The 25,892-nt window shown below is 44.1% G+C and overlaps 1 protein-coding gene across 1 annotated transcript in view; it reads left to right on the top strand.

Annotated features, from left to right (window-relative positions):
- The window catches only part of ARFGAP3 (ARF GTPase activating protein 3), a 70,575-nt gene that overhangs the window by 35,726 nt on the left and 8,957 nt on the right, over positions 1-25,892 (top strand). Inside the window, exons 7-14 of the mRNA XM_017850007.1 lie at positions 1,848-1,907; positions 5,157-5,203; positions 6,434-6,573; positions 10,947-11,075; positions 11,873-11,995; positions 19,205-19,336; positions 21,211-21,334; positions 23,511-23,601. Of these exons, the coding sequence (XP_017705496.1) occupies positions 1,848-1,907; positions 5,157-5,203; positions 6,434-6,573; positions 10,947-11,075; positions 11,873-11,995; positions 19,205-19,336; positions 21,211-21,334; positions 23,511-23,601 (846 nt within the window). The remainder of the gene's footprint in view (positions 1-1,847; positions 1,908-5,156; positions 5,204-6,433; positions 6,574-10,946; positions 11,076-11,872; positions 11,996-19,204; positions 19,337-21,210; positions 21,335-23,510; positions 23,602-25,892) is intronic.

Genomic DNA, 25,892 nt, shown 5'->3' with positions numbered 1-25,892 from the left:
CGCCCAGGCTGGAGTGCAGTGGCCGGATCTCAGCTCACTGCAAGCTCCGCCTCCCGGGTTTACGCCATTCTCCTGCCTCAGCCTCCCGAGTAGCTGGGACTACAGGCGCCCGCCACCTCGCCCAGCTAGTTTTTGTATTTTTAGTAGAGACGGGGTTTCACCGTGTTAGCCAGGATGGTCTCGATCTCCTGACCTCGTGATCCGCCCGTCTCGGCCTCCCAAAGTGCTGGGATTACAGGCTTGAGCCACCACGCCCGGCCTTTTCTTTTTTTTTGAGATGGGAGTCTCACTCTGTTGCTCAGGCTGGAGTGCAGTGGTGCGATCTTGGCTTACTGCAACCTCAGCCTCCCGAGTTCAAGATACTCTCCTGCCTCAGCCTCCCAAGTAGCTGGCATTACAGGCTTGCATCACCATGCCCAGCTAATTTTTTGTTTTGTTTTGTGTTTTTGTTTTTTGAAATGGAGTCTTACTCTGTCACCCAGGCTGGAGGGCAGTGGCATGATCTCAGCTCACTGCATACTTCGTCTTCCGGGTTCAAGCAATTTTCCTGCCCCTAGTAGCTGGGATTACAGGTGTCTGCCACCACACCCAGCTAATTTTTGTATTTTTAGTAGAGACAGGGTTTCACCATGTTGACCAGGCTGGTCTTGAACTCTTGATCTCGTGATCCATCCCCCTCAGCCTCCCAAAGTGCTGGGTCACGCCACCGTGCCCAGCCCTCATCTTTGTATTTTTTAGTGGAGACGGGGTTTCACCATGTTGGTCAGGCTGGTCTCAAACTCCTCACTTCATGTGATCCGCCTGCCTCAACCTCCCAAAGTGCTGGGATTACAGGCATAAGCCACCACGTGCCCAGCCTACACTTTATCTATTTTTAAAGTAATAAATAAAGTTAAAATTAAGTATGGTTGGGCATGGTAGCTCACGCCTATAATACCAGCACTTTGGGAGGCCAAGGTGGGAGATCTCGAACTCCTGAGCTCAAGCAGTTGGCCCAACTTGGCCTCCCAAAGTTCTGGGATTACAGGTGTGAGCCACTGTGCCTGGCTTTTAATGAAGGCTGTGTTCACAGAGTTGCTAACCAGGATGACTTTTTAGGTAAAATAGAATAAGCAAGACAGATTTCTGGGCAACTGAAAATTTCGATTTCCATCATTGATGTAATTGGAATTTCCACATATGAGGCTGGGCGCGGTGGCTCACGCCTGTAATCCCAGCACTTTAGGAGGCCGAGGCGGGTGGATCACCTGAGGTCAGGAGTTCAAGACCAGCCTGACCAATATGGAGAAACGCCATCTCTACTAAAAATACAAAATTAACTGGGCATGGTGGTGCATGCCTGTAGTCCCAGCTACTCGAGAGGCTGAGGCAGGAGAATCGCTTGAACCCGGGAGGCGGAGGTTGCGGTGAGCCAAGATTGTGCCATTGCACTCCAGCTTGAGTAAAAATAAATAAATTCCGTCTCCAAAAGAAGGAAAAAAAAAAAAAAGAATTTCCACATATTAACATACATTGGGTATGTATAGTCCACAGAGGTACTAAGTATCTTATGACAGGTCACATTAAATCACCAGATCATAAGGCAGAATTTTGAATTACATTAGATGAAGAGACCACTAACATTTTTATTCAATAAATCCATTGGATTAAAAATACACTTCTACTTTAATGGACTTTTAAGTCAAAATTCTTAAAACTGTAAAATAGAACATACAGCTAAAAAGGTAGGTGATCATTGACAAAATTGGATAAAATATGTAGCACTGAGCAGGTTGAATTATTATACATTCGAAAGCAAATTAGCTGAGTATATTTTCTGCACTAATAATAATGTTTTGAATTTTCAGGTGGACAAGAGCAAGGACCAAGTGTGGAAGGTCTCAATGTACCATCAAAGGCTGCTTTAGGTAATAAGCTTAAAATCCTACATTCTGATTTAAAGTGTATGACTCATTAAGAAAAAAGTAAATCCTCTTGCATGTGGCCTAGGCGTCTCACCTGATGGAGTAATAGCATCATGACCGAATCCGTTAGTAATATTTTGTTAAGCAAAAGGTGCCATAGATAGATAGATAGATAGATAGATAGATAGATAGATAGATAGATAGATAGGTATCTGTTTTTTATTCATCTCTCAAGCTTCCAACAAAGACACTACATTTTAACCAGCTTGATAATATAAAGTGTGGCATTGTGGCTGAGGGCAGTGGCTTACGCCTGTAATCCTAACGCTTTATGAAGCCAAGGTGGTCAGATTGCTTGAGCCCAGGAGTTCAAGACCTGCTTGGGCAACACGGCGAAACCTTGTCTCTCTAAAAGAAAAAAAAAAGTTAGCTGAGTGTGGTGGCATACACCTGTAGTCCCAGCTACTTGGGAGACTGAGGCAGGAGGATCACTTGAGGCTGGGAGGTTGAGGCTGCAGTGAGCCGTGATCACACCACTGCACTCCAGCCTGGGTGACAAAGAGTGATACCTTGTCTCAAAAAAAAAAAAAAAAAGCGACAATGCATATTTAGCCAATATGGCTGCTGATGGTTTTGGTTGGTGGGTTTACGTTGGGCTGGCTCACATTACCGAAATAAGCAGTGGTCAGAACATCTACACCATTCCTTTTTACTCAAGAACTCAGCATTTTCTTCTCTTTCTAATTTTATTATAGGTGAACTTAAATTTTTTATTATCAAGGAATTTTAGTTTGTAATTGTTACATATTCCATTGCATTAGTTGGAAAGCAGCTGCTTTGGTAAAAAATAACTAAACTGTTAGAAATGTCCCTGACATTTTCATCATGTATTAGACTCGTCAGAAGTTGGGAGCAGGTGATGTGACTACTACAATACAAATCTAAAAAAAAGTGATGAAAAGGAAGACTCCCACGAGCATCGTTTTCACACTTGAAATGTAATGATGCTATTCTGCACTCACGGCTAAAGATTGTAATCTTTTGCTGTTTGTGGTTTTATGCCGTCTTTTCCTATCAAAGCATGTTCTTATCTTTGTATGAAAAAATTAAGACTTTAATTTTGCTGGGTTTCTTAAACATAATTCTAAAAACAATATATAACCTACAAGTAAAATGTACTTAGAAAATGATTTTAAAAAACTTTCTCTAAAAGTATTTTTGTGCAATTTGGAAAGTACTGTTATTAAAATAAGAGAATGCTTTATATTTCTTCTTTTTTTGTTTTGTTTTTTGGAGACAGAGTCTCACTCTGTCACCCAGCCTGGAGTACAGTGGCACGATCTCGGCTCACTGCCTCCTCCGCCTCCTGGCGCCTCCTGGGTTCAAGCGATTCTCATGCCTCAGCCTCCCAAGTAGCTGGGATTACAGGTGTGTGCCACCACGCCCAGCAAACTTTTTGTATTTTTAGTGGAGACAAGTTTTCACCATATTGTCCAAGCTGTTCTCAAACTCCTGACCTCAGGTGATCCGGCCGCCTTGGCCTCCCAAAGTGCTGGGATTACAGGCATGAGCCACCATGTCCGGCCGAGAATGCTTTATATTTATTTTGGCTAATGTGATAAAATATATATATAAGCCAAGGTGAAAAAGCACGTCACTGGCTGCTTTAGTTGTATACATAATGCCTAGCTAACTTTATTTTTATTATTGTTATTACTTTTTTGAGATAGAGTCTTGCTTTATTGCCCATGCTGGAGTGCAATGGGTTCTATCACAGTTCACTGCAGCCTGGCCCAAGGGATTCTCCCACCTCAGCCTCCCAAGTAACTGGGACCACAGGTGCATGCCATCACACTGGGCTAATTTTGTTTGTTTGTTTGTAGAGATGGAGTCTCCCTTTGTTGTCCAGGCTGCTAACTTTATATTTTCAAAGAAGTTTTGTGCAGCCATAAAAAAGAATAATCACGTCCGTTGCAGCAACATGGCTGGAGGCCATTATCCTAAATAAACTAATGCAGAAACAGAAAACCAAATATCACATGTTTTCACTTATAAGCAGGAGCTAAATCTTGGGTTCATACGAACATAAAGATGGGAACAGTAGACACTGAGGACTCCAAAGGGAGGGAAGGAGAGAGGGGAGCAAGAGCTGAAACACTTCCTGTTGGATACTGTGCTCACTGTCTGGGTGACGGGATCAAGAGAAGCCCAAACCTCAGCACCACACAATATACCCTTGTAACAAAACTGCACATGTACTCCCTGAATCTAAAATATAAATGGGAAATTATAATGATTTTTAAAGCTTTTGGGATGGGCATGGTAGTTCATACCTATAATCCCAGCACTTTAGAAAGCCAAGGTGGGAGGATCACTTGAGGCCAGGAGTTTGAGACCAGACCAGGCAACATAGTGAGATCCCCCCATCTCTACAAAAAAAAGAAAGCCAAGCATGGTGCCATATGCATGTAGTCCCAGCTACTAGGGAGGCTGAGACAAGAGGATCACTTGAGTACAGGAGTTCAATGCTGCAGTGAGCTCTGATCACACTACTATACTCCAGCCTAGGTAATGGAGTGAGAACAACTCTAAAAGATTGTTAGATTTTTTAAAGTTTTTGAAGAGCAGAGCTTAACAAAAGAGTTGTGGCATGGTGGCTCATACTTATTTTCACACTTTGAGAGGCTGAGGCAGGAGCATCACTTGAGCCCAGGAGTCTAAGACCAGTCTGGGCAACATAGCGAGACCCCCATCTCTTTTAAAAAAAAAAAAAAAAAAAAAAAAGCCAGATGGGGGGTGCGCACCTGTGATCCTAACTACTCGAGAGGCTGAAGTGGAAGGATCCCTTGATCTGGGAGGTAATGCCACTGCACTCAGCTTAGACGACAGAGTGAGACCCTGTCTCAAAAAAAAAGAGAAAAGGAAAAAAAAGTTGTTGTAATATACTTTTTAAAATGCTCCTGAAGAAAGTACTGAGTGGGGCAAGCTCAGGCTCTGTTTCTCTTCAATGTGCTGTTAAAAAAAAAAAGGCATTTTTTCTGAGTTTGGAGACTGCATGGAAATACTGAGGACTCCATTTCAACGAAGCTCTGTCAATCTAAAATATGCTCATCAACTTGAGTCTTCTGGATGACAAACTAATGTGAAAAATGTTATCTCTTAAATAATAAAGTGCTGTATGTTAGAATTTTAAAAGACACACTAAAAAAGAAAATTTCTATTGGTCTGACTTTTAATTTTATTTTTTGGCAGAGGTTTCCTCTATCATAAAAAAGAAACCAAATCAAGCTAAAAAAGGCGTGAGTATTATGTACTTTATGTATAAAATCTGGTAGTTAAGCTTTAAAACTAAAAAGCTGCTTTGTCATTTTAGTTTTATTCTTTTGAACCATCTTGTAATAAATGTGGCTTTGATATAAGGAGTCTGTGTTTTGTTCAAAGAGATTAATGTTATACTTACTGAATTTTTTCTAGAATAATTTAACATTTTTTCTGTCTATGACAAAATTCTGAAAAAATTAACAAAGGTCCCCTGGGAATTTCTCTCCTGCTTGCATAGATCAATAAGCAGTGACATCTTGTGAGGCTTAGAGGGTAGTCGTCTGGTGAGCTTTCAGATACAGCGATGCATTGCAGAGCACCAGCTCTGGAGGCAGGTGCAGGGATTGAATCCTGGCCTTGCCATTTATTGGCTATGTGGTCTTGGCCACATTGCTTAACTTACATGAGCTTTACTTTCCTCAGCCCTCTGTATCCAGGGGTTCTGCATCCTGGGATTCAACCAACTGCAGATCAAAAATATTTGGGGGAAAAAAAAAAAACCACAATAGGCCAGGCGTAGTGACTCACGCCTGTAATCCCAGCACTTTGGGAGGCTGAGGCAGGTGGATCACTTGAGCCCCGGAGTTCAAGACCAGCCTGGGCAACTTGGCGAAATCCTGTCTCTTCAAAAATTACAAAAAGGAGCCGGATTTGGTGGCCTGTGCCTACAGTCCCAGCTACTCGGGATACTATGGTGGGAGGATCGCATTACCCCAGGAAGCAGAGGTTGCAGTGAGCTGAGATTGTGCCACTGTACGCCAGCCTGGTCAACAGTGTGAGACCCTGTCTCAAAAAAAGTAAAATAAAATGAAAAGTAAGAATACAACAGTAAAAACAATACAAATAAAAACACAGAATTAGTAACTATTTTCATAGCATTTACATTATTTAGATATAATAAGTAATGTAGAGATGATTGAAAGTATACTGGAGGGTATGTGTAGGTTAAATGCAGATACTATGCCATTTTATATAAGGGACTTGATCATCGCAGATTTTGTTATCCACAGGGTCCTGAAACCAATCCCCCCATGCTGAGGGACTCCTGAGATAATACTAGCTTCACAGAGTTTTGAGGACTAAGCCAGAGAACAAATATAAAGTGTTTGTGACAGTGCCTGGCAGGTCCTAACCCTTAGGAAATGTTAGCTGTAGTCCCAAAAGCTTTCAAACAGCTCATGTAGACTGTAGTTTTATATATCTTCTAGCTTGGGGCCAAAAAAGGAAGTTTGGGAGCTCAGAAACTGGCAAATACATGCTTTAATGAAATTGAAAAACAAGCTCAAGCTGCGGATAAAAGGAAGGAGCAGGAAGACCTGGCCAAGGCGGCACCTAAAGAAGAATCAATGTAAGTTTAATTTCATTATATTAATATGTTTGCAGGGAATAAAACTATGAACTCCAAGGTGTGCTTTCCAAATGCCATGTATTTTTGTGTGTCGGGGGGAGGGGAGGGTACTGCAAAATTTAGTTTTAAGAAAACTGATATTGCATTGACATCTGGATTGGAAAGGAAAGACGATGGGGCAGCAACACTTTCTGCTGACGCTGTAAGGGCAGGACTGGGGTGGTGTCAGTGAGAAGGGAAAGACAGAGATGCATTGAGGTGTTTACATATGAAACAGGCTTCACATTATTAGCGTTAGGAAAATGCAAATCAAAGCCACAATAAGATACTACCATGTACCCTCTAGGGAAGCTATAATAAAAAAATCAGACAGTAACAAGTGTTGGCTAGGATGTGGAGAAATGTGAACCCTTGTACATTGCTGATGGCAGTGTGAAATGGTGCCACTATTGTGAAAAACAGGTTGGCAGTCCTTCAAAAAGTTAAATGTAAAGTGTCCATGTGACCCAGCAAATCTACTAAGTATATACTCAAGAGAAATTAAACTTACATCTGTGTAACCACACAAAAACTCGTGCATGAATGTTCATAATGGCATTAATCCTAATAGCCAAAAAGTAGAAATAACCTAAATGTCTACCAACTGATAAATGAGAAACAAAATGTGGTGTGTCCATACAATGGACTGTTAGCCACAAAAAGGAATATAGTCCTGATATGTGCCACAACATGGATAAACCTTGAAAAGTTTATGCTAAGAAAGAAGCCAGTCATAAAAGATCATATGACATGATTCTGTCTCTATGCAATGTCTGGATTAGGCAAATCCATAGAGACAGAAAGCAACTTACTGGTTACCAGGGCCCGGGAGGAGGAGAGAATGGAGAGTGGCTGCTAAAGGGTCCAGGCCTGCTTTTTGGACTGCTGAAAATGTTCTGGAGTTAGTGGTGATGGTGGTACAACTTTGTGAATGTGTTAAAACCACTGAATCATGTACTTTAATAGGGTGAGTTTTACAGTATGTGAATTATATCTCCATAATGAAAAAAGTATTTATAATCTGAAGCCCTGTTGGACTCTGTGACTAAATTCTAAATACATGATGGAAGACTATGGCTCTGGTGGTGTCTCCAGAGGTTCTGAGCCTGGATCTTGGAGAGGGAGAAGGAAGAGTTTCAGAGAATGAAGAAGGTGGAATGATCATGTGTGTCGGGGGCCTGCCTGAAGTGGAGGAGTTGGAACGATAATGTGGAGGGCCTTAAAGTCAGGCTGTGGTTGTCCACTTACCTGAGAGTCAGAAACAGCTCCTTCAGCAATGCTGTGATGAAGGGGCATCTCGAGAAAGTGAGTTTGGTAGTGATATCCAGGCCAGGAAGAGGGGAGGAAACTGGAAGCCAGGAAGCCAGTGAAGAGACTGGTTTTCTGTAGACATTTGTAAGGCTCTTCAGAGGTTTTCATTTGTGTTGAAATCAGAAGAGAAAGATGGCCGTCCAGAAACTGACTGTGTACCAAAGATCAGGAGAGAAGAAGGGCGGGGGGTGCATGCCACACAGAAAGGAGAAGTAACCTGGATCCCTGTTTTTTATCCATGTGTTTTTTAATGGTGTTTTCTCTTACTGTCATGTGTATTTTATCTGTTTTAGCTTGAGTTACTGTGGACTGTATGATGAAGAAAATAATACCTATTTTATGAGGTGGTTTTAAGGATTAGTTTAATAGCTTAAATGCTCATTGAAGTGCATCAAACAGTACCTGGCACACAGTAGGTGCTCAATAAATGCAACTACTTTTCATACCATCTTACTGTTCATACTGACTGACAGTTTGCTAAGGTGGAGTTTATAAGGTAAACCCAAATAATTTGAAGTCGATAGTTATTTCTCCTTGTCATTTAACTCACAGAACTTAGGGGGCAGCACTGAACTGTATTTAGGTTGAATATGGTTTGAAATGCTTTGTGTAAAAATTTACATTGACTTGTCGCAGACTTTAATTTCTCTTACTAAGCTAAGTTTTTGATCCTGGCAAAGGGAAAGGTTAGATTTAAGTGTCTCCATGGCTTCTCTTGGTATTTGGGAGTAGGTTCTGTCCAGATTACTCATGTTTGAGGTTTTCCCAGAGCATGTATAAAATCGGGCCCTGATCAGCTCCCTTCCTGCAGGTAAACTGGGTGGAGAAGCTGCAGGTAAGCTGGGTGGAGTGAGGTCTGGTTGTTACTTCTAATATTAACATGCTAATCTTCCTGAAAACAGGAAGCAACAACCAGCCTTCACTTGTATCTTTCATTAGGAGTGTTTAATACATCACAAAAACAAAGATGCAGATCGGAAAATTTATGAATTTAATTTGGGAAGCCAATTTGGCAACTTTCATGGCCTTGTTCAGAACAACCACATAACTATGCCTTAATGACCACCACTGCCACTCAAACCCGTAGAAAGTACAGGTGTTTTATCATTAATACATGAGTGTTATTTTGCAAGTTAGTTTTTTTAATGGCTATAAATAAAGTTATTTCAGCTTAGTAAACTGTCAGAGCAGTGTTGTTTCTTATACTGTCAGAGTGTGAAACTAAACGGCCCATGAGGTGTCCTGGTCTCCTTCTTGCAGTTTCCTAGCCCGTCCTCAGAGGCTCTCTGTGTGCCCACTTGGTAGGAAGGAAGGAAGGGGCAGAGCTGCCTTGAGCTGCTTCGCTTGTTTGATCTGTGTCCTGTAGTCTTCCGTTGAGCCAGTACCCGTAAGCGCTCCTGAAGTGCTGAGAAACGCGTGTTCTGACGTAACTCTGCTGGTTCTTCCAGAGAGATGTTCTCGTAAGCTTGGATATCAAAGTGCATGCTTTTAGTGAGTGACCCAGTCCCACATCAGATTACCTAGGAAGGAAAACTTTTCCATCTCTTATCTTTCCAGTAGAACCTTTTCATCCCCATGCATCTTCTCCAGAGGAATCTGTTGCTATAATTATATGTATTCATGATTTTAAACAGAGCTATTGTGTTCCTCCAAAAGAAAGAGTAGTATTTATTTGTTAAGGAGTAAAATAGCCATAACCTGTTCTGTAGGAAGAGTAAGGAAAACAAACTGCCACATGAAAACCAAAGAAATCTTGCTTGACTCATTAAAGAAAAGAATTTTCCTAGTAAGAAATTCTGTGCCGGGCACGGTGGCTCACACCTGTAATCCTAGGACTCTTTGAGGCAGAGGCGGGCGGATTGCCTGAGGTCAGGAGTTTGAGACCAGCCTGGCCAACATGGTGAAACCTCGTCTCTACTGAAAATACAAAAATTAGCTGGGTATGGTGGCAGGCACCTGTAATCCCAGCTACTCAGGAGGCTGAGGCAGGAGAATCACTTGAACCTGGTAGGTGGAGGTTGCACCACTGTACTTCAGCCCAGGCGACAGAGTGAGACTGTATCTCAAAAAACAAAGAAATTCTGTTGTCCTTCCCTGTTACTACACAGAAATTTATTTATATTACTAGGAATTTATACAGTGCCTCTTTTGCCAGGAATTCGTGACACTTTACATGTTTTGTAAAGTGGATGATAACTTAGAAATCCTTGTAAGGTAGATAGATTATTTTTCAGGGCCCTGAAATATTGCTGTCTCACTAAAATATGATGCAAACTGCTGTTCTTGCTATATAGGCATAGTTTTTTTAATGAAAAATTAAGTCATTATTGCATTTTTAGAAATCTGAGAACAAGGACAATGTTTTGTACACCTTTTTACCCCTTTGGTATCCTGCTTGTGGCAGATATTTGATTTTAAATGGAAGCGTGGTATATGACTGACTAGTAGTGCTAAAGAGTCTATTAGCTGATGAGTGACTATGCCATTTTAAGCACTCTCAGAAGCCTGATTGCATGGAGATACCCTACAAGAAATTATTTTGTAAATGGAAGGATCCTTTTACAATTAAGTAACAGCCCCTTCTTTGATCTATTCGTAAAGTCAAATTTATACATTTCTTTATCTTAAGATAGACTAGTGAGACTAACCTCATGCTTTGTTATGTAATGTGGAAGTGTAATAAAATATTAATCCAAGTAAGAAATTCTGCTTTTCACTATCCCAAATAGAAGTGATTTGGGTATACATTATGTTATTATACAATAATAGGTAATGTGAACTAAACTTGAACAGTGGCATAGGTTGAGCAGCGATGAGAAAGGGGCTGTAAGCTCATTCAAATTTTCTTAAACGTCTATTCAAAAAAGGCAGGTAGAAAAAACGCCAACTTGCCTTCTTAATTGTTAATTATGGAAAGAATCATGGAGCTAAAAGTATAAATTACATGTTTAATTTTGCTTGGTATTTTAATGTAAGAACAAAGGATTAAAGCTAAATTAAGGAATATTTGGTTTTTCTGGCAGTGTTTCATCATTACGATTAGCCTATAAGGATCTTGAAATTCAAAGGAAGAAAGATGAAAAGTTGAACATTAGTGGCAAAAAACATGTTGACTCAGACAGACTCGGCATGGGATTTGGAAATTGCAGAAGGTACGTGAGACTGCTTTCTTGAAGTTATAATTTAAAACAGTGTGCCAATCATTGGTGGATTTTTCTTGGACTGTGTTAGTTTCAATTTTAGAGGGTTTTTTTGTTATTCATTAACTTCTCTAATTATTTTTGCTTTGCTCTGGTATTCACTATAACATGAAAAATTTCAAATTTGGCTCTTTAAAAGAAGGAAAAAGGTCTGGCTCTTCATGAAGCACCTACTGGAGAGGAAGCCATGGACATAACCAATATATTTCTTTTCTTTTCTTTTCTTTTCTTTCTTTCTTTTTTTTTTTTTTTTTAGACAGAGTCTCGCTCGAGCCCAGGCTGGAGTGCAGTGGTGCGATCTCGGCTCACTGCAAGCTCCACCTCCCGGGCTCACGCCATTCTCCTGCCTCAGCCTCCCGAGTAGCTGGGACTACAGGCACCCGCCACCATGCCCAGCTAATATTTTGTATTTTTTAGTAGAGACAGGGTTTCACCGTGTAGACCAGGATGGTCTCGATCTCCTGACCTCGTGATCTGCCCATCTCAGCCTCCCAAAGTGCTGGGATTACAGGCGTGAGCGACCGCGCCCAGCCCATAACCAATATTTGTGACTGTATTTTGTGTAGACACAGTCCTCACAAAATTTTAACATTTTTGAAAGCTTGCACCAGAAAAAAACTTTGTTTTATTGCTTGTGTTTTTAACCCTTCTAATAAATTTGTCTTTGTTCAAAATAAAAAGCTTTGTTTATTTTGGTGAAACAAAAGTTTGTGAACTTACTAATATATATATATTTCTGTTTTCTCAAGTGGTATTTCACATTCAGTGACTTCAGATATGCAGACCATAGAACAGGAAGCACCCATCATGGCAAAACCAAGAAAAAAGTATAACGATGACAGTGACGATTCATATTTTACTTCCAGCTCAAGGTACTCTATGAGAAATCATCATTAAAGTGTCGTTTTGAAAAGCAGTGATTAGTGTGGACTGATTAGTTTATCTGCATTAGGAGACATTACACATCAGTTTACTTCACTGTTTTAAAAGCTTTGACTGAAGCCAAAGGTATTCTGTGGAATAAAAATGAGAGAAACATTTATGAAAGGACAATGTTTGCTCATATTAAAATGTTTGATAATAAAATCAGCAACTGTGAGTTAAAATTAAAGGTAGGAGAGATGTGTTTGTTTAAATTATGAAATTGGAGAAAACTGCAAAATCCTGAAGATGTGTGTTGTTTAGTTTTAGTCCAGCAGTTGGAATATTTCACAGCTCTTTCTCAGGGCTTCAGCAGATTTCTGTGCTTCAGAATGCCAGCTTCAGAAAACTCCAATTGGTACAATCGTACATTAAATAAACTCTATGGGTGTGTGTATTTATTAATAAGGAACATGACTGCACCTTGAGGGGATCCCATAGTAAAGCCCAGGTTTCTCTCCTTCAGCACCCACTATCTGGTTGAGACAGAATGCATAACTCTAGTGTGAAGCCGACTGTGGAGATCAGTGCACGGTCAAGTGGCCTGCCAGAGCAAAGAAAACAAGTTTAAACTTGAGTCAGTTCACTTTGTAAGGACCTGCCCAGCCCAGGGAGAGGTCTGCTAAAAAAGTACCAAATGAAACTGTGATTTCACTGGAGAGGGCACAGCTAAGGAACAGAGGGGTAAGAATATGGGCCCAGGGGCCAGATGGCATGGATTTGAATCCTGGCTTTCACTTATGTGTGACCTGGGGCAAGTTATTTAACTTCTTTGTGCTATAGCTTCCTCATCTGTAAATTAGGGACTCTAGTAGTACCTACCTGATAGGGTTGTGCGAGGATCAAATGAGATACTGCGAATACTATAGCACATTTAGAATAGTGCTTGGCTGTTACTATGTTTAGCTGCTATATGATAATGTAGAAGCTCAGTTTAAGAGACGTGTGATTCAGTCTAAATGTTTTTTGTTTGTTTGTTTATGAGATAGAGTGTCACTCTGTCACCCAGGCTGGAGTGCAGTAGCATGATCTTGGCTCACTGCAACCTCCACCTCCCAGGTTCAAGCAATTCTCCTGCCTCAGCCTCCTGAGTAGCTGGGACTACAGGTGTGTGCCACCATACCCGGCTAATTTTTTGTATTTTTAGTAGAGATGGGGTTTTGCCATGTTGGCCAGACTGGTCTCAAACCCCTGACTTCAAGTAATCTACTGGCCTCAGCCTCCCAAAGTGCTGGGATTATAGGCATGAGCCTCCATGGCCAGCCTAAATGTTTAATTTACTATTGTTAGGTAGTTAAACTAACCACATTGAGGACCACCTTTGGGTTAGCAGTTCATGAAAACTGAAGGTGTGCCTGTCAGTAATGGGTGGTGCTTACCGGAAGGCTCCCATCACTTACATCTCAGAGGGCATTAGAGTTGTCTGGCAATTTATAGGTTTGAAGCGTTTTCATATGTATAAAAGATAGATATGTGTGTGTGTATATATATATGTGTGTGTGTGTATATATACGTATATGTATATATACACATATACATATACATATACACTTCATATATAGAACAGATATATTACCTAGAATCTAATTGTGAAATTGTATATTTTCCTATCAATGTTTATAGACAAGGAATTGTATAAAGAATAGTATCCTTAAAAAATGTCTCTTAAGTATAGCTCCAAATTATTTCAAGTCCAGGGATTTTACCAAAAAAAAAAAAAAAAAAAAAAAAAAGGTAGTTTAGTGGTGTTCCATGGTGGTATTTTCAGAGACTTGGGTGGTTTTATATTTGCCTATCCTTTGCAGCTTGTATAATGCATCAAGTTTCACTTTACTCAGAAGTGATACCCAAATCATGCCTTTTAAAGGTATGTAAATAGATTTTACACAGAATAAAATTAAATGCGTAATTTGATTTGGAAACTGCATGCATGTCAAATCATTTCAGATATGAATATTAAATGATGGACTAAGTCTGGGTCAGAGGAAACACTTGGTAATACAGGTCTGTATTTGCCTGTGTGGCTTCTCACAACATCTTTGATTATTTCACTGCTTATTGGCAACTTCTACAGATGATAGCAAAGAAAGTTTAGGCTAGGCGTGGTGGCTCACACCTATAATACCAGCACTTTGGGAGGCCAAGGCAGGAGGATCACTCGAGCCCAGGAGTTCAAGACCAGACTGGGAAATATAGTGAGACCTCTTCTTTACAAAAAGTTTCAAAAATATTAGCCAAGCATGGCAGCACATGCCTGTAGTCATAGCTACTTGGGAGGCTGAGGTGGGAGGATCACTTGAACCTGGGAGGTAGAGGTTGCCGTGAGATTAGATTGCACCACTGCACTCCAGCCAGGGCAACAGAGCAAGACTCTGTCTCAAAAAAAAGAGACAATTTAAGTTAAATCAGTACTCTTGCTTGGTAGCCGGGTTGCTAAGAGAACTCTAGGTGAGGTTGCCTAATGGGAAATTCAGAGACCCTCACTGGCTGCAGGTCACTGACAGGCCCCTGTGGGGCCTTTCTGCCTTGTAAGGGCTTCAGGGATCTTTCAGACTTCCCCTCCTTCCAAGGCTTAATCAAAAGGGTTAGCCCCAGAAGCCACTGTTACTATGAAACTGTTACAGTTTGAAACCTGGGAGCAGATGGCATATTTATATAGACCATGCCTCCTGGACACTTGCCAGAGAGACCTTGGGGTATTGTTTATCACGCCCTGCAGATTGTCTAATAGGAACATAAATGCCTTCTCTAGTCCTCCTTGGTAGGGTGACCACCATTAGTAGAATGAGGGTACTATTAGGTACTTTGGCAACTGAGGTAAAGTAAACGTGGACTCTGAAAGCAAATATATTAGTTCGATGAAGAGCTCTTACTGCTTTCAAATTATTCATTAGCCCATTAGAACTTGAATATTATGAATTATGAAAGAGTTCTGTTTCTGTTAAAAATAAGATAAAACCTGTCCTTGTTTTTTATTATTATTATTATTGAGTTCCATTATTTCCAGGATACAAACAGTATAATTATATATTGAGTACAAGATAATGAAACTAGAAAAATTTGCTCAGCCTTATAAAGCCAGCATGGCCTTCATTAGAATAGACAACTGTCTATAGCTCTAAATCAGAGAGAATGTGATATTAGGATGCTCTTTTTTTTTTTTTGAGACGAAGTCTCGCTCTGTCACCCAGGCTGGAGTGCAGTGGCTGGATCTCAGCTCACTGCAAGCTCCGCCTCCCAGGTTCCTGCCATTCTCCTGCCTCAGCCTCCCGAGTAGCTGAGACTACAGGCGCCTGCCCCTCGCCTGGCTAGTTTTTTTTTTTTTTTTTTTGTATTGTTAGTAGAGACGGGGTTTCACCAGGTTAGCCAGGATGGTCTCGATCTCCTGACCTCGTGATCCGCCCGTCTCGGCCTCCCAAAGTGCTGGGATTACAGGCTTGAGCCACCGCGCCCGGCCAGGATGCTCTTATCAAGGGATTTTAAGGAATGTTTTCAAGATTGGGTAAAGACAGTGGGAGGGCAAAAATAAAAGTTAAAAAGCATTGAGAGCTACACAGTCAAAGCATTAGAAAGCCAATAAAGATTTAGCGATGAGGAAGGAAAGTCTCTTGGTTTCGAGGCAGGGACTAGAGGCCGTTAGTGGTCCCACTCACCCTATCCTTCCAAGGGTCAGCTGGAGGCCTGGCTGGTGGTCTGTCCGTCCCCTTAGTGAGTTGCCGGTCCTCTTGATGAGTTGCTCCTGCTTAGCATGAGCACAGAGAGTCTCTCATGGGTGACTGGAAGACAGAGAAGGCGCCACCTAGCCCACGCACCGACTGCTGCCTCACAGGCTTATGCTGGTCAGGGGGACCCAAGCCGATGGCTGTCTCTCTCCTTTGACTTCTGAATAGTTCAGTCACTTAAAAGTAATCGGGGCCGGGAGCGGTGGCTCAAGCCTGTAATCCCAGCACTTTGGGAGGCCGAGACGGGCGGATCACGTGGTCAGGAGATAGAGACCATCCTGGCTAACCTGGTGAAACCCCATCTCTACTAAAAAATACAAAAAACTAGCCGGGCGTGGTGGCAGGCGCCTGTAGTCCCACCTACTTGGGAGGCTGAGGCAGGAGAATGGCGTAAACCCGGGAGGCGGAGCTTGCAGTGAGCTGAGATCCGGCCACTGCACTCCAGCCTGGGTGACAGAGCGAGACTCCGTCTCAAAAAAAAAAAAAAAAAGTAATCGGATTCCCCTACATTTCAGGATAAGCACATTGGCTTATAGGAATGAAGAATGTTATTTACTTAGAGTGTTGCTCAATCTACAAAATTTAGTATCACAGAGTCATGAAGAACCTGGAAGTTCACCCTCACCCTGCACCAGTCCAGTGCTGACCCCCCTCTTCCCACACCAGGGCCATCCAGCCTCTACTGTGCCCTTCCTTCTCCTCAAGGGGGCCATTTGGTCCCAGGGCAGCTCCGTGAGAAACTCTCCCTTTCATTAACACAGCTTCTGAGGCTTCTGCGCTCAAGTCAGCCTCCGTTCCATAAGCCAGTTCACAAGCTTCATGAGGGCAGAAGCTGAATGTGTCTTCTTGCCCTGTGTCTTCCCCTAGCAGAATGCCTGATTCCTCATAGGTGCTTATTAAGTAGTTTTAAAATTCGTCATTGAATTGGTCTTAGTTTTTTTATGGTCCCTTAAAATAAGTCCCTCAAACATGTGAATATCACCTTCCAGGCCAGCACACATCCTACATCTTTTGAACCTTCCTCTGATGTAACTTCCGGTTCCTTCAGTGTCCTGATCTCTCTTCTCTGAAGGGGAATGGGTCATCTCTCTTCCTCCAGGCAGAGCCTGGGTGCAGTACAGATCCACTCATCCACCATGGGGAAAGCCTGGTCGGTTTCTAGCTGAAATCCAGATATACTTTGAACACCGCGTTTTCCTTCCTAAGGAGAAGGTGCTAGTGTCATGAGATTTGTTCTTAATGACCTTCTTACCAGAGAAGGCAGAAGCCACATTTAGAAATTCTACTTTCTTTTTCTTTTTTTTTTTTTTTGAGACGGAGTCTCGCTCTGTCGCCAGGGCTGGGGGGCAGTGGCCGGATCTCAGCTCACTGCAAGCTCCGCCTCCCGGGTTCACGACATTCTCCTGCCTCAGCCTCCCGAGCAGCTGGGACCACAGGCGCCCGCCACCTCGCCCAGCTAGTTTTGTATTTTAGTAGAGACGGGGTTTCACCGTGTTAGCCAGGATGGCCTTGATCTCGTGACCTCGTGATCCACCCGTCTCGGCCTCCCAAAGTGGTGGGATTACAGGCTTGAGCCACCGCGCCCGGCCCGAAATTCTACTTTCTGTCTATTAAGGATGTAATGTCATACCATCTGCTCCAAACAGCAGGTTTATCAAACTCTGTCCCTTTTTTTGTTTTGTTTTGTTTTCTGCCAAGAAAGAGTAAATTGGTTCTTAGCATTGCCTCACCCAGATCTTGGTTCACTGAGGTCCCTGGCCTCTTTGCTCTTAGGGGTTCTTGCTTTCCTCTTACATTGGCCTTTGGTTACTCGCCCCTCTGACCTATGATCTCCATCTTTTGTGCAACTCCTTATAGCATGGAGCTTGGTGCTCACCTTGTTTCCAGTGTGCTTCCTGTCCTTACTCTCTGGAGAAAGCCTGGATGATGTCTGTTAAGGCCTCTGTGTTCTCTTCTGTCACCCTTCCTTTCCTAAGACCTCCCTGGGATCTGCCTCTCTCCTCTGAACTTCTTGGACTGCCTTCATGAGGTGTGTATATCTGGCCAGACTGCTTTTCCATCCTTAGCTGTTGTGAATTCTGGCATAGCACAGTCACTTTTTGTTTTGAGACAGTATCTCACTTTATCACCGGGTCTGGAGTGCAGTGGCATGATGACGGCTCATCTCAGCCTCAGCCTCCCACGCTCAGGTGATCCTGTCACCCAGGCTGGAGTGCAGTGGCATCATCACAGCTCACTGCAGTCTCGGCCTCCAAGTAGCTGGGACTATAGGTGTACCACCACGCCCCATTAATTGTTTTATTTTAATCCCCAGAGGTGGTCAGGAAACAGTTATTTTATTTGTTTATTTATTTATTTTGCTTTTTTTGTTGAGATGGGGCTTTGCCATGTTGCCCAGGCTGGTCTGGAACTCCCAGGCTCAAGCAGTCCACCTGCCTTGGCCTTCCAAAGTGCTGGGATTACAGGTGTGAGAAACCGTGCCTGGCTGGTTGATGGTCCCTTTTTCTCAAGGCTTTGGCACATCCACCTTGCCTGTCAATCGCTCCTGTTCCAGGCAGACCTTGCTGCTCTTGGTCAGAGATTTTTCTCTAATCACACAGGACAAAAGGCCGCCACTGAGTGCTGCTCTCTGAGCAATGCCCTGCTCGGTGATAATTGGTTAATTAAAGTGTAAACTGATCCGAAGACCAGGCTCTCCTGAGATGCTTGCAAATCAGATCAAGTTTACTGCAGGCTCCAGGCTGAAAGAGTATCCGCAGAATGGTCCAGTGATCAATGATCCGTAGCTTTGTATCCAACTCCAGGAGGGGGTTAATTAGCATCATTTACATCATTTTCATTGAATGTACTTAACATGGAAGGGATTGCCAACAAGAAGCTCCCTGTATGGAGTCAGTTCTCTAGGCCCAGCAGTGTTATTTGTGACTGCCTAACCAGGCAGAGTAAGACCTAAAGAGAGTGAAATGTGTAACCTGTGGTGGATAACATTTAAAGATGCCCTGTGTTGTCTGGATAGGCCGGGTAATACTAAGGTAACAAACATCCCCCAGATCTCAAGGGCTGAACACAAGGGCAGTTGATTTCTTTTTCACATAAACTCAGCTGAGAGTGCAGATGGTTCTCTAGAGTACCTGTCCTCCATGTGTCACTTTGATTGTCCAGACTGATGGAGGTTTTACCTACCTGAGACTGTAGCACCTGGAACACAGTCTCTTCCAGGTAGCTTGGGAAGAGAGGACTGGGCAAGGTTGAACACAGGTACTTGAAAGGCCTTAGAAATGACACACCTCATGTCTGTTCCTGTCTTATTGGCTAGACCTAGTAACGTGACTGCCATTAACTTCAAGGAGGCATCCCCCACATCCGTGGAAGTGAGAGACCCCAGAACGAGTGTCAGCAAGGACCTCCAAAGTCACTGTTGTACTCTTGCTCATACAGGTACTTTGACGAGGCAGTGGAGTTAAGGAGCAGTTCTTTCTCTAGCTGGGATGACAGTTCAGATTCCTACTGGAAAAAAGAGACCAGCAAAGATACTGAAACCATTCTGAAAACCACAGGCTATTCAGACAGGTATGAATGCAAAACTGTGGGGCTGTAGTAGTGAATCCATGCATTTCTGGGAAAAAATTGCTGATAACATGATGACATGAAAACCTTTGTAAGGGGCTGGGCACGGTGGCTCATTCCCGTAATCCCAGCACTTTAAGAGGCCAAGGTCGAAGGATCCCTTGAGCCCAGGAGTACAAGGCTGCAGTGAGCTATGATCATGCCACTGTACTCCAGCCTGGTCAACAGAATAAGACCTTGTCCCCCTCAAAAAAGAAAACCTTTTGAAACCTTTTGTAAGACTAGTGAATAATTTTGTTCAACTATTTCAGGAATATTGTTTTGATTTTTTTTTTTTTTTGAGACGGAGTCTCACTCTGTTGCCCAGGCTGGAGTACAGTGGTGCAATCTCAGCTTACTGCAGCCTCTGTCTCCCAGGTTCAAGCAATTCTCCTGCCTCAGCCTCCCGAGTAGCTGGGACTACAGGTGCGCACCATAATGCCGGGGTAATTTTTGTGTTTTTAGTAGAGACAGGGTCTCACCATGTTGGACAGGCTGGTCTCAAACTCCTGACCTCAAATGGATCCGCCTGCCTCGGCCTCCCAAAGTGCTGGGATTACAGGTGTGAGCCACCATGCCTGGCCTGTTTTGATTTTAAATTACTGATTCTAAATAGGAGGTGCACATCAGAATCCTCTGTGGACCTTGAAATAAATGTGTGTGTGGAGACCTCTTCCCTGAAGATTCTGATCCATGGGTCAGGGGTGGCCTAGGCCAGGAAGGTTTCACCTTTTTCCCCAATTTTTTGTTTTTTAGATTGAGTCTCACTCTGCCGCCCAGGCTGGAGTGCAGTGGCGCAATCTCGGCTCACTGCAAGCTCTGCCTCCTGGGTTCACACCATTCTCCTGCCTCAGCCTCCCAAGTAGCTGGGACTACAGGTGCTGGCCACCATGCCTGGCTAATTTTTTTGTATTTTTAGGAGAGATGGGGTTTCGCCATGTTAGCCAGGATGGTCTCAATCTCCTGACCTCATGATCTGCCTGTCTCGGCCTCCCAAAGTGCTGGGATTACAGGCATGAGCCACCTCACCCGGCCTTTTTCCCCCCAATTTTAAGATATTATTTACATATAGTAAAATTCATCTTTTTAAACTTACAGTTCTGACAAGCACATACATTCATGTAATTACCACCAAAACCAAGGAACAGAACAGTTCCCATCACCTCCAAATTTTCCCCATGCCCTTTGTAGTCCCCCCTCCCCTGCCCCTGGCCCCTGGTCACCCCAGTTCTGTTTTCTGGCCTTACAGTTTTGCCTTTCCCGGATGTCATATAAGTGGAGTCATGTAGCAATTGGCCTTCCTACTCTGGTTTAACTTCTCTTAGTACACTTGGTCAAGACTCATTCATTCTTGTGTTCATTCCTCCTAATTGCCGAGTTTATCCATTCACCTACTGAAGGACTGTCTCCAGTTTTTGGTGATTATGAATGAATTTATTTTCCAACCAGAGAACTTCTGAGAGTGCAAAGGGGCACTACTAATATGTTGGGACAACAGGTGTGACTTGAAATTGTCCCAGGTAACTGGGACATTTTATATCCTATACAATGTAGAGAGAGCAGTGTCCTATGGACATTCCAAACAATGTATTCAGTGTTTACCAGTTGATCCGAAATGTGAAATAACAGACCCCATTTTAAACAGAAATTCCTTCAAATATTGTATTGTTTGGATATTTATTCTTTTTTTTTTTAATTAGAATTTTCAGGCTTTTAAAATGGCCTAAAATCCTTTTATAAAATTTACTGCTATTGGCATTTTAAAAAATAAAATGAGTATGAAACACATTTGCTTCACCTCAAATTAGTTAACCTAATTTGGCTGTTTTTAATTGCAGACCTACTGCTCGCCGCAAGCCAGATTATGAGCCAGTTGAAAATACAGATGAGGCCCAGAAGAAGTTTGGCAATGTCAAGGCCATTTCATCAGATATGTACTTTGGAAGACAAGCCCAGGCTGATGTAAGGGTCCAGAGAGTTTATTTGGGTGCCGCATAATGCAGGAAAGAAGTGTGGGTGTGGGCATTGGGGAGGAGATCCTGAGTGAGCTAGGTTCAGGCTGCCAGATGCCCTCCAGCCTGAAAGTGCTGGAGTCGGGACTTGAACCCAGGTCTGTGTAACTGATCGTGTGCTTGCTGCCTCAGCAAGAGGAGTGTTTACAAGATAAGGACTTACCTCACAGTTCTCTTATTCCTCTCTCGGTGTTTTGAATAGCCATCCAGTATCTTTTGAATGTATTTCAAACAATTGTTGATGCAGCTGTAATTTACTTAATAACTTTTAAACATAGTGAAATGAAGCACATAGATATGTTTCTTTTTTTTCTTTTTGAGACGGGGCCTCCCTGTCACCCAGGCTGGAGTGCAGTGGCACAATTTCAGCTTACTGCAACCTCCGCCTCCCAGGTTCAAGGAATTCTCCTGCTTCAGCCTCCCAAGTAGCTGGGACTACAGGCATGCACCACTACACCTGGCTAATTTTTGTATTTTTAGTAGAGATGAGATTTCACCATATTGGCTAGGCTGGTTGGTCTTGAACTCCTGACCTCAGGTGATCTGCCTGCCTTGGCTTCCCAAAGTGCTGGGATTACAGGCGTGAACCACCATGCCTGGCCAGATATGTTTCTGGGGAGTGCATATATTTATGTTCAGGTTGTTGGCTTTTCTCAGAAATGTTAATGAACTCGGCCAGGCACTGTGGCTCACACCTTAATCCTAGCACTTTCGGAGGCTGAGGCAGGTGGATCACTGGAGGCCAGGAGTTCGAGACCAGCCTGGCCAACATGACGAAACTCCGTCTCTACAAAAAATACAAAAATTAGCTGGGTGTGGTGGTGCGCGCCTGTAGTCCAGCTACAGGCTGGACTTGGGAGGCTGAGGCAGAGAATCGCTTGAACCCGGAAGCAGAGATTACAGTGAGCCAAGATCACATCACTGCATTCCAGCCTGGGTGACAGAGTGAGACTCTGTCTCAAAAAAAAAAAAAAGAAAGAGGCCGGGTACGGTGGCTCAAGCCTGTAATCCCAGCACTTTGGGAGGCCGAGACAGGTGGATCACGAGGTCAGGAGATCGAGACCATCCTGGCTAACACGGTGAAACCCCGTCTCTACTAAAATACAAAACTAGCTGGGCGAGGTGGCGGGCGCCTGTAGTCCCAGCTACTCGGGAGGCTGAGGCAGGAGAATGGCGTGAACCCGGGAGGCGGAGCTTGCAGTGAGCTGAGATCTGGCCACTGCACTCCAGTCCGGGCGACAGAGCGAGACTCCGCCTCAAAAAAAAAAAAAAAAAGAAAGAAATGTTAATGAACTCATCAGAGTGAAGTCTTGCTAAGCTGTAAGACTCAAGTGGAAGTGGGGAGGTTTACGTCTTCCCTTTCATCCTGAATGGCTAGTGTGCCTCTGACTGTTTGGATCATGGTTCCCTAAAATGTGCTGAATGTATTTTGCAGAAGTTCAAACTTCTGCAAGTATAACATTTCACCATCATTTTGAAAGTAGAATTGGGCCGGGCGCGGTGGCTCAAGCCTGTAATCCCAGCACTTTGGGAGGCCGAGACGGGCGGATCACGAGGTCAGGAGATCGAGACCATCCTGGCTAACACTGTGAAACCCCGTCTCTACTAAAAAATACAAAAAACTAGCCGGGCGAGGTGGCAGGCGCCTGTAGTCCCAGCTACTCGGGAGGCTGAGACAGGAGAATGACGTGAACCCGGGAGGCGGAGCTTGCAGTGAGCTGAGATCCGGCCATATCTGCCTTGCTTCAAAGTTGACATTCAAGTTCAGTTTTAAAATAGTGTCATGGGGCTTGGAAAAGAGCCTCTTAGAGTGGCCTTTGCTGACCTCTGGCTAGAAGCAGCAGCAGGAGAGAGATGCTGCTCTCCCTCCCTCCGACTGCCTCCGCACTGGCTGTCTTGGCTGAGGTGCTGTATGTTGATCGGTTGGCCTGTGACCTGCCTCCCATGCAGAACATGAGCTTTGTGCTGTCCCGCAGGACCCGGCCTTGGCAGTGGCATTCAGTAACTGTTGGAGAGAAAGAGCCTGGGGGGCAAACACTTTGAAATGACAGCTCCTCGGTGATTCTTCTTGTAAAACTGCCCACGATCTTTGGAGCCTAACGTTTCCTTTTCCTTGTCTTCTCTAGTATGAGACCAGGGCCCGCCTAGAGAGGCTGTCGGCGAGTTCCTCCATAAGCTCGGCTGATCTGTTCGAGGAGCAGAGAAAGCAGGCAGCAGGTAGGGGTCACTGAACAAGAGCTGGTCTCTGTCATGTCTATGGTATGAACACATTTCATCTAGATAGGACTGTTTCCTTTTCCAAGATATTTTAGCAACCATTATTTGATGCTCTGATCTCTGCTGTAAGTCAGGTAGAGCAGAAGTTACTATTCCAGGCTTCACATGTGAGGAGACCAAGTCATGAAATTCAAGCATCATCCCCAGCATTGCCTGGCAATCATCCTTCTAAACACTGTCATAGAGGAATTGTTTTCTAGCTGAGTGCGGATGTGCTATGAAATACCACGTGGTATCTTAGCCTTAGAGGTGGACAGCCCTGGGCTCCCATGTGATCCTAACCACCCTCTAGCTGTGAGCCCTTGAGTATGTCATGTCACCTTTAGCCTCAGTCTCCTTCTCCGTAACGTGGGTGGATAAAACTGCCTCACAAGGTTGTCATGAGGCTTAAATGAGAAATATGAAGTGCCACCAAGTGTCTGGCACACAGCAGGCCCCAGGGGTGGGCAGAGGCAGATAGAAGCATGTGGCTCTACCAGCATCTGTCTTCCAGGGAAGACGGAACACAACTCTGGGAGTGAGCAAGCAGAGGGGAATTGCCTGTCTCCCGTATCCCTCTTCAGGGTTCAGACCCCAGTGAAGAGGTGTCTGGTCCTCCCAGGGCTGGGATGACCTAGGATGGGGCAGCCTGGGAGCCCAGTGGTGGGCTTCAGAGTGCCAGCCCCTCTGCTTCGACTTCCATATCCCCCTGACTGAGGGATGCCTTGCAAGAGTACCCTACAAAGACCTCTGCCAAGCCACAGTGGGGAGGAGGGGGCCCTGTGGTTAACATGAAAGGGGCAGCATCCTCTGAGGTCATTTCGGGAACCCATTTGTCAGCAGGAGAGCCAAGGGGAGGGAGGACTCTCAGGAGTCAGGCATTCCAGGCCTGGCACCCTCAGCACCCCTCATTTCTAGGCCTAGAGGAACTGGGTGTGGCTCTAGGTGACCAACCTGGGCAAACACTTGGCCTTACAGCCATAGAGAACAGCTGTTTTCAGAGTCCAAAGAGAAACAGCTCGACAGAGAAGGTCTGAGTGTCAGGGACATTCTGGGTTGCGGTTTGGGAATGTTATAGAGACACACTGTGGCCCTTGGGGTGCAGTGGGCACTGCTAAGTTGCTGTGCTGTGGTGGAGGCAGCACACCTAGCCAGGTGGCACCAAGTGAGCCAAGGGTTGTGCTGGCAGAGAAGCAGGAAGCCCAAGGAGCCAGAGGCCAGGGCGGGAGTGGACAAGCCCCAGCACATTCACTGCCAGTGAGGGTGTGGCGGTGCCTGGGGGTGGGCAGCCAGGGCCACGGCTCCCATGAGCCACTCTCTGGGCAACAGCACACCCTGTGCCTCACCCCAGCCTGGAGCAGAGGGGGCTGGTTTCCTTCAGGCAGTTGCTTGCTGGCTGGGCATTTCCTGGCAGTGAGTCTTGGTGGGGGCAGGTGAGGCTCATTGGCTTGTTTCATCTCCAAACTTTCAGTGTCCCAGCCTTTTGTCAGGGCAACTTCGTTTTGTGACCATCCCTGGCAGAGAGGCACTCCAGCCGCCTTTGGAGGCCTCCAGCAACCCCAGCCTTGCTGCCCCCACAGGTCAGTGCTGGGTCGCCTTGTAGCAGCCCTGGCACAGCCGGCAGGCCAGTCCAGAGACCTGCATTGTTCAGTCCCCCGACTCCCTGCAATGGATGCTTTTGTAATTGAAGTCAGTGGAAGTTTTTCTCTGAAGCATTGTATGTTTAAAAAAAAAAAAAAAAAAAAAAAAATTGGAGATCAAATGAGAGCAGCCTTTCCAGTTACTGAAACAAAATAGTGGCCAGCCTGTGTTTACCTTCCTGTTCCCTTTCAGAGAACAAAGATCCATTAAATTTTCTTGACCCTGTGTAGGTGCCAAACCAACCCTGATCCCTGGCACCTCGTGGTCATTGTAAGGTGCACCCTGGGGTGAGAGGCCACCCAGAAACCTTCATCCCCCTGCCCCCGCTGGGGTCTCACTGTGTTGCCCAGGCTGGTCTCAAACTCTGGACCTTAAGCAAACCTCCCTCTTCAGCCTCCCAAGAAGCTGGGATTACAGGCACCAGCAACTTTTATTAAATGTTTATTTTTTATTATTTAGAGCATATTTCAACAAAGAGCTTTATGTGTTCTGCCTCCATAAAGCTTGTTTTCTTATAAAATTTTTTTCTTTTATTTTGTCTTTAATACTTTGTTATTGAAGTAAAAGTTTGTTTTAAGAAAACAAGTTCTTTTTTTTTTTGAGACGGAGTC

Source organism: Rhinopithecus bieti, unplaced genomic scaffold (assembly GCF_001698545.2).
Source record: "Rhinopithecus bieti isolate Rb0 unplaced genomic scaffold, ASM169854v2 scaffold_33210, whole genome shotgun sequence".
NCBI lineage: Eukaryota > Metazoa > Chordata > Mammalia > Primates > Cercopithecidae > Rhinopithecus > Rhinopithecus bieti.
Note: the sequence above shows the minus strand (reverse complement) of the source record. Positions and strands in the feature narration are given on the sequence as shown.